At 33.3% G+C, this 14,760-nt stretch overlaps 2 protein-coding genes and 1 long non-coding RNA gene across 4 annotated transcripts; 2 read left to right on the top strand and 1 right to left on the bottom strand.

Annotated features, from left to right (window-relative positions):
• Positions 1-4,049: 4,049 nt before the first annotated feature.
• Positions 4,050-4,683, top strand: LOC146945892 (uncharacterized). Its single transcript, XR_015028205.1, has 2 exons — positions 4,050-4,197; positions 4,343-4,683. It is a non-coding gene; the product is annotated as an uncharacterized LOC146945892 (long non-coding RNA).
• Positions 4,684-8,882: 4,199 nt separating this feature from the next.
• LOC146945890 (small ribosomal subunit protein bS16m/bS16c-like) lies at positions 8,883-12,076 on the bottom strand. Of its 2 annotated transcripts, none has more exons than XM_085744175.1 (3): positions 11,954-12,076; positions 11,654-11,863; positions 8,883-9,350 (listed from the first exon to the last, which is right to left on the bottom strand). In XM_085744175.1, the coding sequence occupies exons 2-3, from the start codon at positions 11,830-11,832 to the stop codon at positions 9,137-9,139; spliced, it is 393 nt and encodes a 130-aa protein (XP_085600301.1). In that variant the 5' UTR covers positions 11,833-11,863; positions 11,954-12,076; the 3' UTR covers positions 8,883-9,136. The 2 variants fall into 2 exon arrangements, with proteins under 2 accessions (XP_085600301.1, XP_085600302.1); XM_085744176.1 differs by having other exon boundaries at positions 11,654-11,860; positions 11,954-12,057.
• Positions 10,011-11,151, top strand: LOC146945891 (heparanase-like protein 1). The gene is made up of 3 exons (XM_085744174.1): positions 10,011-10,156; positions 10,303-10,405; positions 10,618-11,151. The coding sequence occupies exons 2-3, from the start codon at positions 10,325-10,327 to the stop codon at positions 11,029-11,031; spliced, it is 495 nt and encodes a 164-aa protein (XP_085600300.1). The 5' UTR covers positions 10,011-10,156; positions 10,303-10,324; the 3' UTR covers positions 11,032-11,151.
• Positions 12,077-14,760: the final 2,684 nt, after the last annotated feature.

Here is a 14,760-nt window from a genome sequence, read left to right as displayed (position 1 = left end):
AATTTGATCCATTTTTATATTGGGTTTGGTAAATAGAAAAATGGCAGCATGGAGCTCAGATGGTCCTGAGGGACTTGTACAAAATGTATCTGTTGGTGAAGACATATGGCAAAGAAGCATTGAGGTTGATATGATCAAGTTGCATGGACATATTAAGGAACTAGATGCTAAGCTTCTCTTGTTGAAATTTCAGGCCATTATGATGATCATTCTACTTTTGTTGAGTTTCATTGCAATGTTATTTTACCTATTTTGGTAAAGTTTCCTTACACAATTGTTCATCAACTTAAAATATAATATAAATATGGAATGAATTTTGAGACTTTTTTTTTTTTTATCAATGAATTGTGAGACTGACATCCTTCTTTGATTACATCACATGCTTTCCCTTGTTTTCCGGGCCTGGAGAAATTTAATTGGCTACAGCTTTTTTCGGGATAACATCAGGACAAAGTTGCTCGGGATGAATAACAACGCTCTTTTCATATATATGACATAAATTATGAGTTCTAATAGAGTTTATTAGTAAAAGCTAAATGTATTGTTTTAATGGGATGTGATTCTATGGGACTCACTTAATTAAAGTCTTATACAATCTTACGTTATGAGTTCAGAAAACACATACGTGGAGTGTTCCAACAAAAGGAGCAAGATATATATCAATCATTTTAGCCACAAGACAACTCAACAAGGGGAAATGATTCTCTCAAGTGAAATTATCACCATTTTTCTCCATTGATACATCTACACAATTAAATATGAGAGAGAAAATGAGATATTAAATTCTAAAGAAAAAAAGATGTTGAATGTGTGGTTGAGATGTAACAATTGAGAAAAATGGAGAGAATTCCACTTGAGAGAATCCATTCTCTTTACCCTCAATAAGTGCGTTGTGCATAATTGTTTGGCTCCGGTGTGTCTTTGACTCAGTTTGACGCTCCAACGACCCATGTTCTGAGTTGTTAAGAGTATTTTTTTTTCTTCATAAAATAATTTTGTTTAAAGGAGAAAGAAAATAAATGACAAAGATTAAGGTGTTTTTGTTTAATCACTTCTAATTTAAATGTTTTTGTTTTAGGAGACACTTCTCATTTGAAGTTGTTTTTAGATTCTATTTTTTTTTTTAAGTTGTAACAAACCGATGCAATATGATATAACAATTATTAAAAGAATAAATAAAATTAAGAAAAACTGTAACAATTGGAAGAAGAAAAAAATAAGTCCTATTTTGCTCCACACAACAATTGAAGTCACTGTCGCTATCAAAGGTTCTCCAATCTTCATCAACCGAGGTACCTTCCATTAATCTCAATCATCTCGTTCTAATTTTTCTTTTACTACTGCTCGGGAGTTAGGAACAAAGATCATTAAAAAAAAGAGGATAAACCCTAGGTTTGGGAAACTGAAGAAAAAAACGTAAAACCCTTCTCCCAAATAAACTCTCAGTTTTGTTGAAAAAATTTAGTTAATTTTTTTTTATCTAGGGTTTGATCAATAAAAAAAAATGGCGGTATGGAGCTTAGATGGTCCAGAAGGAGCTTTTGAACAAAATGTAGCTGTTGGTGAAGATATTTGGGAAAGAAGCCTTGAGGTTGATCTGATCAAGATGAAAAATCACCTGAAGGAACGAGAAGCTGAACTTTGGTTGTTGAAATTGCATTCTACGTTGTCGATCAGTCTGCTTGTGTTTTTATGGGCAATAAGTGGGTGGTTCGACCATTAATATATAATTCACATAACAAAAATATACTCCATCCGTTTCAAAATGAGTGTCGTTTTAAGTGAAAAATGCAATGATTAAAAGAAAGAGAACGATTATTTTACCAAATTATCCTTATTAACTATTTGTTAGTTTTAAAAGTGATACTTTGGAAGTAGTATGTAGAGTATTAATTGGAGGGTACAATTGAAAAGAAAGAGTTATTATTGCATTGGAAACTGAAAGTGACATTCATTTTGAAACAATTTGTTTTGGCTAAAGCGACACTCATTTTGTAACGGAGGGAGTATATCGTTTCTCTCTAAAATATATTTTATATATATATATATATATATATATATATATATATATATATCGTTTGAATATTTTAATAAACAAATTAATTATCCTCTTTTCACCTTTTTATATTTGTGTGTGCCTAACTGATTTAGATTTAGACATGTGATCGTACAAGTTTGCTATGATATTATGGATGTTTAGATGAGAGATGTGTTAAATCTATGTGGTTTTCCCACCCAACAAGTGACTAGTACTGTCACTGTTTTTTAATCAAATGCCTGTTAGTAATCACAATCTCATTAATTTATGTTGATTCAATGATTCTAGGTGCTTAATTTGAACAAATGTTTATTGCAATTTGCAGCCTCTTTTTATTAGACGATTTCTTGCTTCACCAAAACCATTTTACATATCACATATTGACAGTTGAGTATGGTAAGTCATATCGTGCCATTGTGATTTTATCAATTTACACTTTTTTTTGACAAATAAAATAAATTTACACTTTTGAGTGTCAACAAAATCGTGGTGTCAGGGTAATTTTATCATGGCCGCCACAATTTCCCGGTTCTTCACAATGTGAGTTTGTCACAATGGAAAACGAGTTCTTCCCCACACAATCGATCATCAACTTAAATTATAAATATGTGAGATAATTTTTTCATATTTATGAGATAAGTTTTTTTTTCCTTCAAAAAAAAAAGATAAATGAGTTTTTTTTTTCCTCCTATTTAAAGAGATCGTATGAGAGGTTAATGTGGCCTACAAAATTAGAAGGTGTTTAACAGTTTAATTAACGATGTTAAGTTGATAAGGAGGATTAATATATTTGAAATGACCTCAATGAAGGTGAGTGTCTATTGTAAAATTAGAATGTCATTTAAAAAGATCTCAGAAGAAGTGAATGTATTTTTTCCTTTAAATTAAAGGTATATATATACACACACATATGGGCTAAAACTGTGTTTAAGTCCTTAAGAAAATCCTCTCACTTTACCCTTGTAATATTAGAGATTCTCATTATTTTAGTCCCTCGTTTGGACATGTCATGTAAAAAAGGTGACAAGGCATGTGCTGACTAGACTATCGTTACGTGTTCAAAGGACATGTCACTCAATATCACTTTTATTATTATTATTATTATTATTATTATTATTATTATTATTATTATTATTATTATTAGGGTGTGTTTAACATGTGCAATATTGCACATGGTTTTTTTGGTGGTGTCCGAGGTTCGAACCTCGGACCTTGCATAAATTATGCACTGTCCTTACCAACTGAGTTAAGCTCACGGGGACCAATATTGCACATGTTAAAGCAACTAAAAATAGTTACTTTTTATTTAAAAACAACAATTATTTATTAAAAAGATATATATTTAATATAAAATACATAAGTTTCAAGACAAAATTACTATTTTAAACTTCTTAACATGCGCAAATGAATGTAGGTTTACACGTACCTACTTAAATTGAATTTAAGTTAAGCTCAACCTTTAAATGAATGTATACTAAAATTTAATTAACGTTAACGCATGGTGCACCATCAAATACCCGTCGAGTGTAGAGTGCATAACATATCAGCACGTTGAACAACAAGAAAAAAATAGAATCTCAGCATCATTAAAAAAAAAAAAATTCACTTACCTATATACAATAGACTATTAATGAAAGACGTTTTGATTCAGTTTTTAATCTTTCATTGAGATTGATTGAATATCCATGATTGCTTGTAAATGAAAGAGTGTGAAAGTTTAGAGTAACAATGAATCAGGGTTTTATATGAAATAGTAGTTTTGGTATTATAATAAAATTTAAAGTAAATATGGGTGTGACCAGAAATATATGGGATGTAATTAGAAAAATTCTTATATATAATGATATAAATTACTCCCTCCGGTCCTATTTATAAGAGAAAGCTAGGTCAACAAAAATGAATGTATTTAGACTGAATTTTTAAATAAATACATTAACTTTTGTTGACTTAAATTTCTCAGGACCGGAGGGAGTATATTTTATTGTTTTGTAACGGTAAAAAAATTGAGGTCAGAACTCAGTTAAAATGACATAGAGAAGCAATTAACAGTTTCATTGTCGTCACATGTTCTTCGATCTTCACCGTTCAAAGTTCAAACCATTCCATTGTAGAAGAAACTAGAAAGGCGAAGGAGCATCTCTACACTCCAGTTCAGTGAGGTACCTTCTATAATCCATTAATCTCTTTTCTCTCTTTCCCAAACAGAAACTCTGCAGATAGCTTATCATAAAACCCATTTCCCAAACACAGCCTTAATTCATTTCCTTGAAATTTGATCTTTTCTTCTTTTTTTTTTTAATTTAGGGTTTGATCAATCAAGAAATGGCAGCATGGAGTTCAGATGGTCCTGAAGGAGTTTTTGCACAAAATGTGTCAGTTGGTACAGACATTTGTCGAAGAAGCCTTGAAGTTGATTTCATCAAGATGAATAATCAATTGAAGGAACTCAAAGCCAAACTTCGCTGGTTGAAGTTACTAGCCTTCTTGATGATTGGAATTTTGTTGAGTTTAATTTCAATATTGTTTTACAAATTTAAGTAAATTATGGTGTGGTAAATGTAGTAGGGTTTCTGCTCCTAATCAAGTGGTTACTGTCACTATTTTGTAATCTAATGTTTGTTAGTAATCACAATCTTGTTTATTTTGATTTTAGGTGCTTAATTTCAAATCATCTTCAGTGAAATGTTATTATTTTTAGACCAGAGACTTAATTTGACCATAGACATTGTTATATTGTGAACAGTGTAGTCTCCGGGTCGGATAGCATTGGATGACATTGGTCAACCACAATGTCACAAATGTACAGAAAGACAAAATGGTTTTCTTCTCTCTCACTTACAACGATTTTTTTGTCCTATTTTACATTTGTGACATTGTGGTTGACCAATTGCCACATTGGCACCCCAATGTCATCCAAGTGTTTTCCGTGTCAGTCTCATAGTTAACGAAGGACTAATTTGTCTTCCATATAAAAAATTTAAGGACTAATATGAGTTATTTTTTATCTAGGACAAAATTGGTTCGAAAAAATTGTGAGAGGCTAAACTGGATCTTTCATTCTTAATGTTATCAATACACGTAGTATTGTAGATAAATTGGCCATTCTCGATCATATTTAGTTTTTTTGTTAACGGACAAGATTAGTACTGTTAATATTGTGTTAGATATAGTTGATAACACATTTTACACTTGAACAAGTTTTAGATGATGATGCAAAAGTAACCAAGAAAACTAAGAGTTGTAGACTAATCGCCCTGCTTTGAATCATTTCAGAAAACAGACACAATTTGTGTTGGTAATACTGCAATTTTAGTTATTGGATAATGAAATAAGATGACTTGGCTTACAAAGTCTATACATTTCAATTAAATTCTCAAAATGTATACAGATGCACAGCATTTTCATACACAAACAGGTTACACTTTTCAACAACATACAATGCAGTGTGTTAGCAGAAACAAGAAGTCTTGAATGATCACAAATTGCTCTTCATATCTGCGACGAAACTGAAGTCCATGATCCCACCTGCACAGCAACCTCTGAAAGGCTGCGGCAACGCTTTTGTGCACCTACCAATGACCACCACGTTAACAGATTAGGACTTGAATCGTCCCCTACCAAATTCATTGTGGCTATGTTGTCGTCTGGCTTTATTAATATTGCCGGATTTAAGATCTTTTCATTGTGTGTTTGTAAGTGTATCTATGTTTTCTTTCTTTTATGTTTGGATTGTATTTTGTTTTCAAGTTTAGTTTTACGGTGTTTGATGAACTCTCACAAGAGTGTCTGGTTTCTTGAAAAAGTTTGTGTGTGAAACTAATGTTGTCTGCTGCTAACCCCAATGCCATCTCCACCTGACAAACGTCTCTGACACATGTGGGTAGTTTGGCTGAACTTGAGACCACTTATAGTCGAATTGTGCTTGAATAAGCCAAAAGTAAAATTTATTACACTCTAATGCTCACACTTAAATAAGCCAAAACTTCACCTTGTTCAGTTGAACTTTTACACTCTAATGCTCACACTTAAAATATCAGCCACTGTTTTTTCATGGTTTTTTTCTATGGAAGCTTTTTCATGGTCTATATTTGTTTTTAAAAAATAATTATCTTCACCATATTTTTAGTTCTCTCTGTTCTTTCACCTGCGGAACCATCACAATTTCTTGAGCAGTTGAGCACAAGTATCTCAGACAAGTGTGTGTACATTACAGCCATAGAAAAAGAGAGAAAATAAAGAAAAGGAAAAAGTGGAACTGCATGGAACTGCAACAATTATAATGCTATGTAAAACATAACTAAACTTTGATTATTGAATACTTTGCTGTTCAAGTTTCAACTGACAATTCTTCAAAAAAAAAAAAAAAAAGTTTCAACTGACAAGAAAGTATAATGCATGTCATTGATTTCAGAACTGAAAAACGATTCCATGTTGATATTGCACTCTAAGACTACTTTGAAGAGGTACCAGGAAGACCTATGCAAGTAAAAGAAGAAAAACAGAGAGACAAAAAATACAGTAACATTTCAAGAAAATGCAACCTCACTTGCCATCCAGTTCATTGTTACCTCGTCACTTTCCTTACACTACCTTTATATTCTACCTCATTCCCTCCCTTTTTATTCCTATCTTAATCACTTGGCACAAGTGCAAGTGGTTACAACTCACATCCCTAAAAAACCTCTGTCCTTGCATTTCTGTTAGTGCACACATGACCAACTAATTCCCTGCTACCTTTTCTATTTAACATCAACTTTAGTAGATGTAAGATGCTTAACAAAGACCAAAATTCTACACATCAAAAGTATGAATGGCAATAGCTGTTGCCCACTTTAACAGTGTCACTATTCACAGAGGTATCAGCAGTAAACTTATAGAGCCCAGGCATGTGTTACTATTTGCAATAAAACCATACTTATGGGAACACACAGTCAAATAAAACTAGGCAAAATAAAACTCAAAACGAAGTTGTCCAAACTTCAAAGGAGAATTAGAAATACTTTTACAGGAAAACTCAAAGGGCAGTGTCTTCAGAATCAGAACCGGAAACAATGTAATCAGTATAAGAAAAATAAACACATATTTCTGAATTCTTGGATGACTTGTGCACAAGGGAAGATCCAAGTTCAGTCAATATCTTAAACCAAATCAGAGCTGCTGACCCTCACCTTAATCATTGCATATTTGCTTCGTCATTCAAGACATAAAATATGAAATCAATCATGTCAAGTAAGTTCCAAAGGTTCAAAAAAATATCTGGAATCCTAACATTATGGATGCAGTTATCACACGCTTATTATTGAGCAAAACAATTCAAGGCCAAGTTGATATTGAAAGCTTACAAAACAACAAATACATTTTGATCAAAATGCAGAATAGAGTTTGAGTGACGACAAAGCACTCACCTCATCATTTGGATTTGAAAAGGGGAACTCTAAAACAACAATAATTCAATATTCATAAACTTAAAAAGTAAAAGCAAATAACACACACCTGACATTTCAGGGAGGCTCCGCTTATTTTTGGGTGGTGCTGGTTGAGATGCTGTGGCGGAGTTAGCTTCTATAGACGATATAGAATTTGGCTGATGGACTGACGGTTCAAAATTGTCTCACAATTAGAGCACTCCAACGACAAGTGTTAATTGCACCCTCCGCGTAATGAAACAGTCACACCCTCCGCATAATGAAACAGTCACACCCTCAAAGACATAAAATAGACCTTATGTTAGCAATGCCACCTATCCCTTAGTCAATTATGCTTCAAAGTGAACCGCCACAATGAATGGGGGAAAAACCAGCTAGAGGCATAGTTAGGGTTTTCACTTGTGTTATCTGCATTAGTTTCAAATCAAGGGACATGCTTTCAAATCTCTGATAGTACCTTATCCCAGTTGCCCTTAAAAATACACAATCATCTGATATTGAATTCTTCTATCCAATGATAAATAACCATGCTACACTTTTGTCAAAAAAAAAAAAACCATGCTACACTTGTAAGGAACTCTCATTGAGTCTCTCCTTAGACGTCACCAATTAACAGAATCAAAAGTCTAACGAAACTAAAATAATCGAAAATGTAACAGCTGAGCGAATAGATAAGGTCTGAGAATAATCAGACATTTTCCCTCTTGCTTGAACTGATTATTCAGAAGAATCATCATCTATTGCAGCTTTAGCAGGAAACTTCAAAGCCCCTACTTATTGCCAATTTGTTTTTTCTTTGAAACCTCTTTTGTTACAGAGCAGCCTGCAGTACACTTCATGTTGTCTCAAAACAAAAAAATTCTATCATAATCCTTATCCAGAGATGAACTCTCCAGTTGAGGCAGTCAAATCTTATAACTACAACAACTAGAGACCATTTTCCAGTTTTCAACTTATCCCTCGTGATTTACAACTGATCCCATCACACCTACGTGTACACACTGTGATACACTTTATTTAGTTCAAAAAACAAAATAGTTCCACCTGATACTAAGTCAGTTCTAGCATAAGAATGCTAGAATGCAATTTCTCCCTATGGACCTAAACAACTAGATTAAATTAATTAAATTTCAAACCATGATTGTGTCAACAAGAATTTACGATGATAATAGTCAATTCAAGATAGGTTAGAATTCCTAATAAATAGCTCTGCCCAACAAATTATTTAAACAGCCAAAACCAATCTGCATTAGCAGAAAAATCCAAACAACGCTCAAAGTATGCTGATTCTTAAGGTTGATTTGGAGCCATTCTAAACAAATAATATACAACAAGAAACGCATACAATTATTGCCACTTAACTAACCAAAACAACAAACAGCACCTCAAGTTAGCATGAAAAACACCTCAGATAAAGCACAGTTCCAATAAATACATTCACAGCAGAAACAGTATAAACAGGTTATATTTCAAAACCCTGTGTTGCATCAACAAATAAACCAACTAGGAGTACAGTACAGAGAATTTAAAATCAAACTAACTCCATTCACTAAAGGTTCAAGTTTCAACAAGACAATCTACCAATTGAAATCAACGGCTTCAAGTTTCAACTACATATAATCATATAACAGCTTATTCTTCTCTTAAAGACAGCAATGGAAAACACAAGATTTCAAGGGTTTTCAGTTACAGCAGTGTCACTGTTGTTGGAACTAGGAGGCTTCTGTTGACCGATGATACGCCCGGTTAATGCATCAACAGGACGCATGTCACGGGGTCCCCCTTTACGGGCCATGGCCACAGTCGGCGGTGGAGGAAGTAACCCAGCTCGAAACAGAAGACGCTCGACGGGATTTGAAGGCTGAGCTCCAACAGAAAGCCAATACCTAAAACATAAAAAGAAAAACAACACTATAAGATACATACATACAGACGTGAATGGATCCTCTCTCGTGTGTATTCTACACATGGGAGAGTAAAGTGTGATCTCTCACCATTCACAAAGAGACAAACACATGAGGGATTTACAACAAAAACCAAGTCTTATCTCACTAAGTGGATTCGGCTACATGAATCAAATTATGTCATAATGTTCTATCATATACCATTTTCGATCCAACATGGGGAATTTAAATGGAACAAATTTGAATGGTAAAAAAAAGTGTTAGTTAGCTATGAAGCACTTACACAGACACCAAACACAACAGACACAACACTGACATATCGACACCGGTAATAATTGGAGAAAATGAATCAATTGAATATAATCACATATCTCGGTGTCGTGTCAGACACCAGACACGCATTCGATCAGAATGGTTGATGGGAAGCACAGACACATACATCAGATACTTATAAAACATGTCGACATTGGTAATAATTTAAAAAATTAACTAATTGAATGCAATCACATGTGTTAGTGTCATAACGGGCACTTACAAGTGTCAAACACAGGCTTTTGATCAAAGGTGTCTGTTGTAAATTCCTTCCAACATTTGGAAATTAAGGATTATGCTTTATTTTGTAAAAGAGAAATTATAAATTCTGAAATTTAAATTAATTGTAGGTACTTAGATCAACTTGGATTAGCATCCAGATACAACACTAAGGTCTATTGCAGGCAGACCTTAATTGGAGGAAACTATGGCCTTCTTAATGTCACCACTTTCACTCCCAATCCTGACTACTACAGGCAAGTGTAAATTAAAAAAAATATATGTAAAATGAAGGAGAAAACAGTAATATAAATCTGTTTTTCCAAATTGTTGAAGAATTATAATATGTATGGCCAATTATTTAATATATCTAATCCTATGTTTTGGATTTGATTTTGAGCAGTGCACTTTTGTGGCATAAGCTTATGGGGAAAGGTGTTCTTGCAGCTTCTAGTGATGTTTTTTCACCATTTTTACGAACTTATGCCCATTGTTCAAAAGGCAGAGTAAGTATTCAAATTTGACATGTAAATTTATAAAACTTCAGCTGATACGAAATCATATAGAACACAGCACACTGACATTTGACATAAAATTTTTATCATATAAGCAACATTACATGTATGTGCACAAAAGCTTTTGGCAGTTAGCAAATTGAATTTTAGATCAACACATTGGAGCATTCCTATAACCATTCTTAATTTCTTTCATTCTGCAGGATGGAGTAACATTACTGCTAATCAACTTAAGCAATCAGACTAAGTTCATACTCAATGTTCATGACCGCGTACATGTGAGTAATGGAGAAAATGAAGAAGCAAAAAGCAACACCCACATATATAATTCATTCATTAATCAACTCAAGAGGGCATTTTCTTGGGTTGGAACAAAACTATCAGATGTCACATTCAGGGAGGAGTACCACTTAACACCAAAAGATAATGACCTTAAAAGCAAAATCATGTTGCTGAATGGTAGTCCACTAAAGTTAACAGATGATGGAGAAATTCCTAAATTGGATCCAGTACTCAATAGTGTATATTCTTCAATTTACATAGCTCCTTTATCCATTGCATTTATTGTATACCCCAACCTTGATGCTCCAGCTTGTTTTAGAAACAGTAAATTGTAATAAGAAATGTTTTTTGAATCTTGTAGAGTATTAGGAATTTGGAATTGTAAACTCATTGAAATTTTACGTAGTAGCTCTATATTTTTTCTTCACTGCAAAATTGCAACCACCTTTACTGAATATATACTCTACTTATTCTGTTGATTACTTAACACAATGAGCAGCATAAATAATTTTGCATTCATAATATAAAGATGGCAAAATTACACCAGTGGTCCCTTAACATACACACAAACACTAACATATTGATCAGAAGCTCTATAATTTTCCTATAATCACGAGTGCTACGAAGTTAGTTATAAAGTACTAACACATACACGATACAGAACACTAACATATTGACATTTCAGCAATAATTTGAGAAAATGAATTAATTGAAGGTAATCACAACTCTCGTTGTCGTGTCAGTCAAACACCAGACACATTCGATCAGAAGCGTCAATGAAAAGCACCTACCCATGCACCGAGTACTTACAGAGACACACCAACATCAGTAATAATTTTTAAATTATAATTGTCATCAAATGTGTCAGTGTCATGTCGGTGTCAGAAGCATGCTTTCAATCAGAAGTGTAGGTGCTACAAAGCGAGTTAGTTAGTGAGAGTATTAATAAGTACTTACTTGACTCTATCAAAGTTGATACCCATTCTTTTGCCACCATCTTGACCAGGTAAGGGATTATAGTAACCAAGAACTTCGAGGTGCTTTCCATCTCTTGGAGATCTGCTATCAGCAGCCATAACACGGTAGAATGGTTTGTTTTTGCATCCTAAACGTGATAATCGAATCCTAACCACCATTTTTCCCCAAAATTCAACTTTTCTTCTTCTACTGTGTGGTGGTTGCAACAGCACAAAATCAATTTCAATGTGAATAAGGAAGAAACAAATGAATGTGAAGAATGAAGAAGGGGGAACAAACCTGTCTGTGATGGAGTGGATGATGGTCGCCGGACTGGATGTGACGGCGGCGGAGAATCGCAGGAGAGATACGGCTCACTGGTTTTTGTAAAAAAAAAAAGGAATCTGAAAGGGAAAAAAAAAAATGAAAAAAGGTGAAAGAAAAAATATTTTATTGTGATTCAACCGTTGAACATAAAAAAAAAAAAAAAAGAATAATCAATGTTTGTGTATAATAAGGGTTAATTAAGTAAAACATTTATTAAATATTTAAAATTTAGTTTTTAGTCCCTATAAAATAAAATCATATTCTATCAACAAAAATTTTAAAAATACTAAAAATACTGACGTAAAATTTTACAAGGACTAAAATGTACGCTTTTATTTTGTAGAGACTAAAATTGAAATTTGAAATATTTATAGTGACCACTTACTTAATTAACCCTAAAAAAACCCTAAATATAATTATAGATATTAGTGAGAAAACCCTAAAAAAAAACCCTAAATATAATTATAGATATTAGTGAGAAAAAAACAAGAATATAAGGTCTGTTTAATCTAAGTAATAGAGAAGTCTTTAAATAAAAACTAGACACCACATTTGTTTGTTATAGAGTCAAACCCATAACCATAATTATTTCAATTTATTCCCCTAAGTCATGATAAAATGTGAAGATGAGAAAAACACAAGAAGGGTAGGTTGAATTGTGTTGACTTTATTGGTTTTCTTTTTCTAAGTGTTACGACGGTTAAGAATCTTATGGGTGCAGATTCTGATACAAAATCTGAGTGCAACGGAAATACAGAACACAGAGATAAAAACAAACAGAGAGAGAGAGAGAGAGAGAGAGAGAGAGAGAGAGAGAGAGAGAGAATAGACATAAGAAATTTTATACTGGTTCCTCCAATAACACAGGAGTAGTCCAGTCCCCTTGCGCTTCCAAGGGATTTCACTATAAATCACCCTTGATTACAATTGCTCAAGGACTCTTCCAAGAGACTTATGATGCACAATCACACTTTCAAGAGACTTCTTTGCTCAAAGTCACTACCAAGAGACTTCCAATGCTCAAGGACAACTCCAAGAGACTTCCTTTGCTCAAGCACGCAGGCAAGATACTTCTTTTGCTCAAAGGGCTCCCCTAAGAGACTTCCGTTGCTCTAGGTTTCACCTAGAGACTTATATTGCTTAATCACAACTGATTAAGACTTCTGGTGCTCAATCACAACAGATTGAGACTTTAGTGCTCAAGGTTTCACCAAGAGGCTTATGCGCTCAAGCTTAAAAGGCAAGATACTTATGTTTGCTTACAGCAAATATAAACAAACTTGTTCCTACACCTGATTTAACAATTTGTGGTGTAGAGTGAACAAAGTGAACAAACTCTTTTAAACTCCTAGGATTTCTAAGATACAACAAGCAAAACAAAAATCTTAAGTGTTTATGCGCTATTTAATTTGACAGAGTAATGACATAGTTAAAATAGCAGAGTATTAGTATTGTTAATCTTCTTCATGGTCTTCAGCTTCTTATATAGACATGGATTTGAGAGATGTTGGAGAAGAGTGTCAGCGCATAAAGAGTCGTTGAGAAGCTCTAGATCAAGGACGTTGAACCATTGACTATATGAATAATTCTGTTGGATAGTCATTCAAAAATCCTTTGCTGAAACAGGAAGTATCCTTTGTCTGTTTCTACACGTGGTCAGAAGAAGACACAACTATGCTCAAATCCTTTGATGTGGACAGCTACAGAAGACGACAAAGCTGACGTGGAGTCTGGGTCCCTAAAGGTGCTTTTGCAGTCTGAAGGTCTTCCGAGTCTGATGGGGACTTCTATGTCCTACTAGTACTTCTGAGTTTGGTGCTGTCTTCAGCTTCTGAAGAGGTGTCCTTTTCTTCTGATCCAATGTGTTGACTTCTTGTTGACCTTTCTTCAGATCTTCTACCAAAGTCTTTGAGCTTCTCTTGTGCTTCTGATGCTTTCATACTTGTTCAATACTTGATAGATATATTTTATGATCCTGCACACTTGAACAAATATTATAGTTTGACCAATTGTTCTTCAATACTTTGTTATCATCAAAACCTTAGAGGAATTGTACAAGACTCTTCTTGTTGAAACAAAATGTTTCTATGTGAGCGACTTTTAAGATTTTTTTTTCCTAGTTTGTTAGTGTTTTCATACGGTAGTGGGTCGTGTGGGTTGGTGTAGTCATAACTAGTTTCTTTCTTCCATTCTAATTGCCCTCATTCCTTATTTGATCCATGAGAAAATTGTCGCTCGCTAAGTTTGGCAAGAGAAGTTTATCGTTCCAAGCCTCTAAAATTGTTGTCACTGAAAAAATGAAAAAAGGTTAAGAAAAAATATTTTATCGTGATTCAACCGTTGGTCATAAAAAATAAACCAATGTTTGTGTATAAAAAGGGTTAATTAAGTAAAAGTTCTCTATAAACATTCAGAATTTTGTTTTTAGTCCATATAAAATAAAATCACACTCTTCAAAAAAAAAATCACAGTATTTAGTCCTTGTGACATTTTCCTTTAGCATTTTAGGGACCGAAAATGTCAATGAATATTTTTTTTTTTACAAGAAGGACTAAAATGTACGATTATTTTTGTAGAGACTAAAAATGAAATTCTAAATATTTATATGGACCATTTATTTTATTAACCCTAAATATATTTACTTTTTTATCAAATTATATATATATATTTAATTCAATTAAAACAACAACATACATTTTGGATATTAGTGAGAAAAAACAAAAATAAGGTTTGTTTAATTTAAGTAATAGAGAAGTCTTTAAATAAAAGCTACACAACAC

This window comes from Medicago sativa, chromosome 2, assembly GCF_051527215.1.
Source record: "Medicago sativa cultivar Bolivia chromosome 2, Bolivia_mono, whole genome shotgun sequence".
Lineage (NCBI taxonomy): Eukaryota > Viridiplantae > Streptophyta > Magnoliopsida > Fabales > Fabaceae > Medicago > Medicago sativa.
This window is presented reverse-complemented; position numbering and strand designations above follow the sequence as displayed.

Excerpts from the sequence above, each read along its gene's own strand:
- LOC146945891 (XM_085744174.1), top strand. The coding sequence starts at position 10,325 with ATGGGGAAAGGTGTTCTTGCAGCTTCTAGTGATGTTTTTTCACCATTT. Across the intron at positions 10,406-10,617 it reads CCCATTGTTCAAAAGGCAGA|GATGGAGTAACATTACTGCT; the intron begins GTAAGTATTCAA and ends TTCATTCTGCAG.
- LOC146945890 (XM_085744175.1), bottom strand. The coding sequence starts at position 11,832 with ATGGTGGTTAGGATTCGATTATCACGTTTAGGATGCAAAAACAAACCA. Across the intron at positions 9,351-11,653 it reads ATCAACTTTGATAGAGTCAA|GTATTGGCTTTCTGTTGGAG; the intron begins GTAAGTACTTAT and ends TTTATGTTTTAG.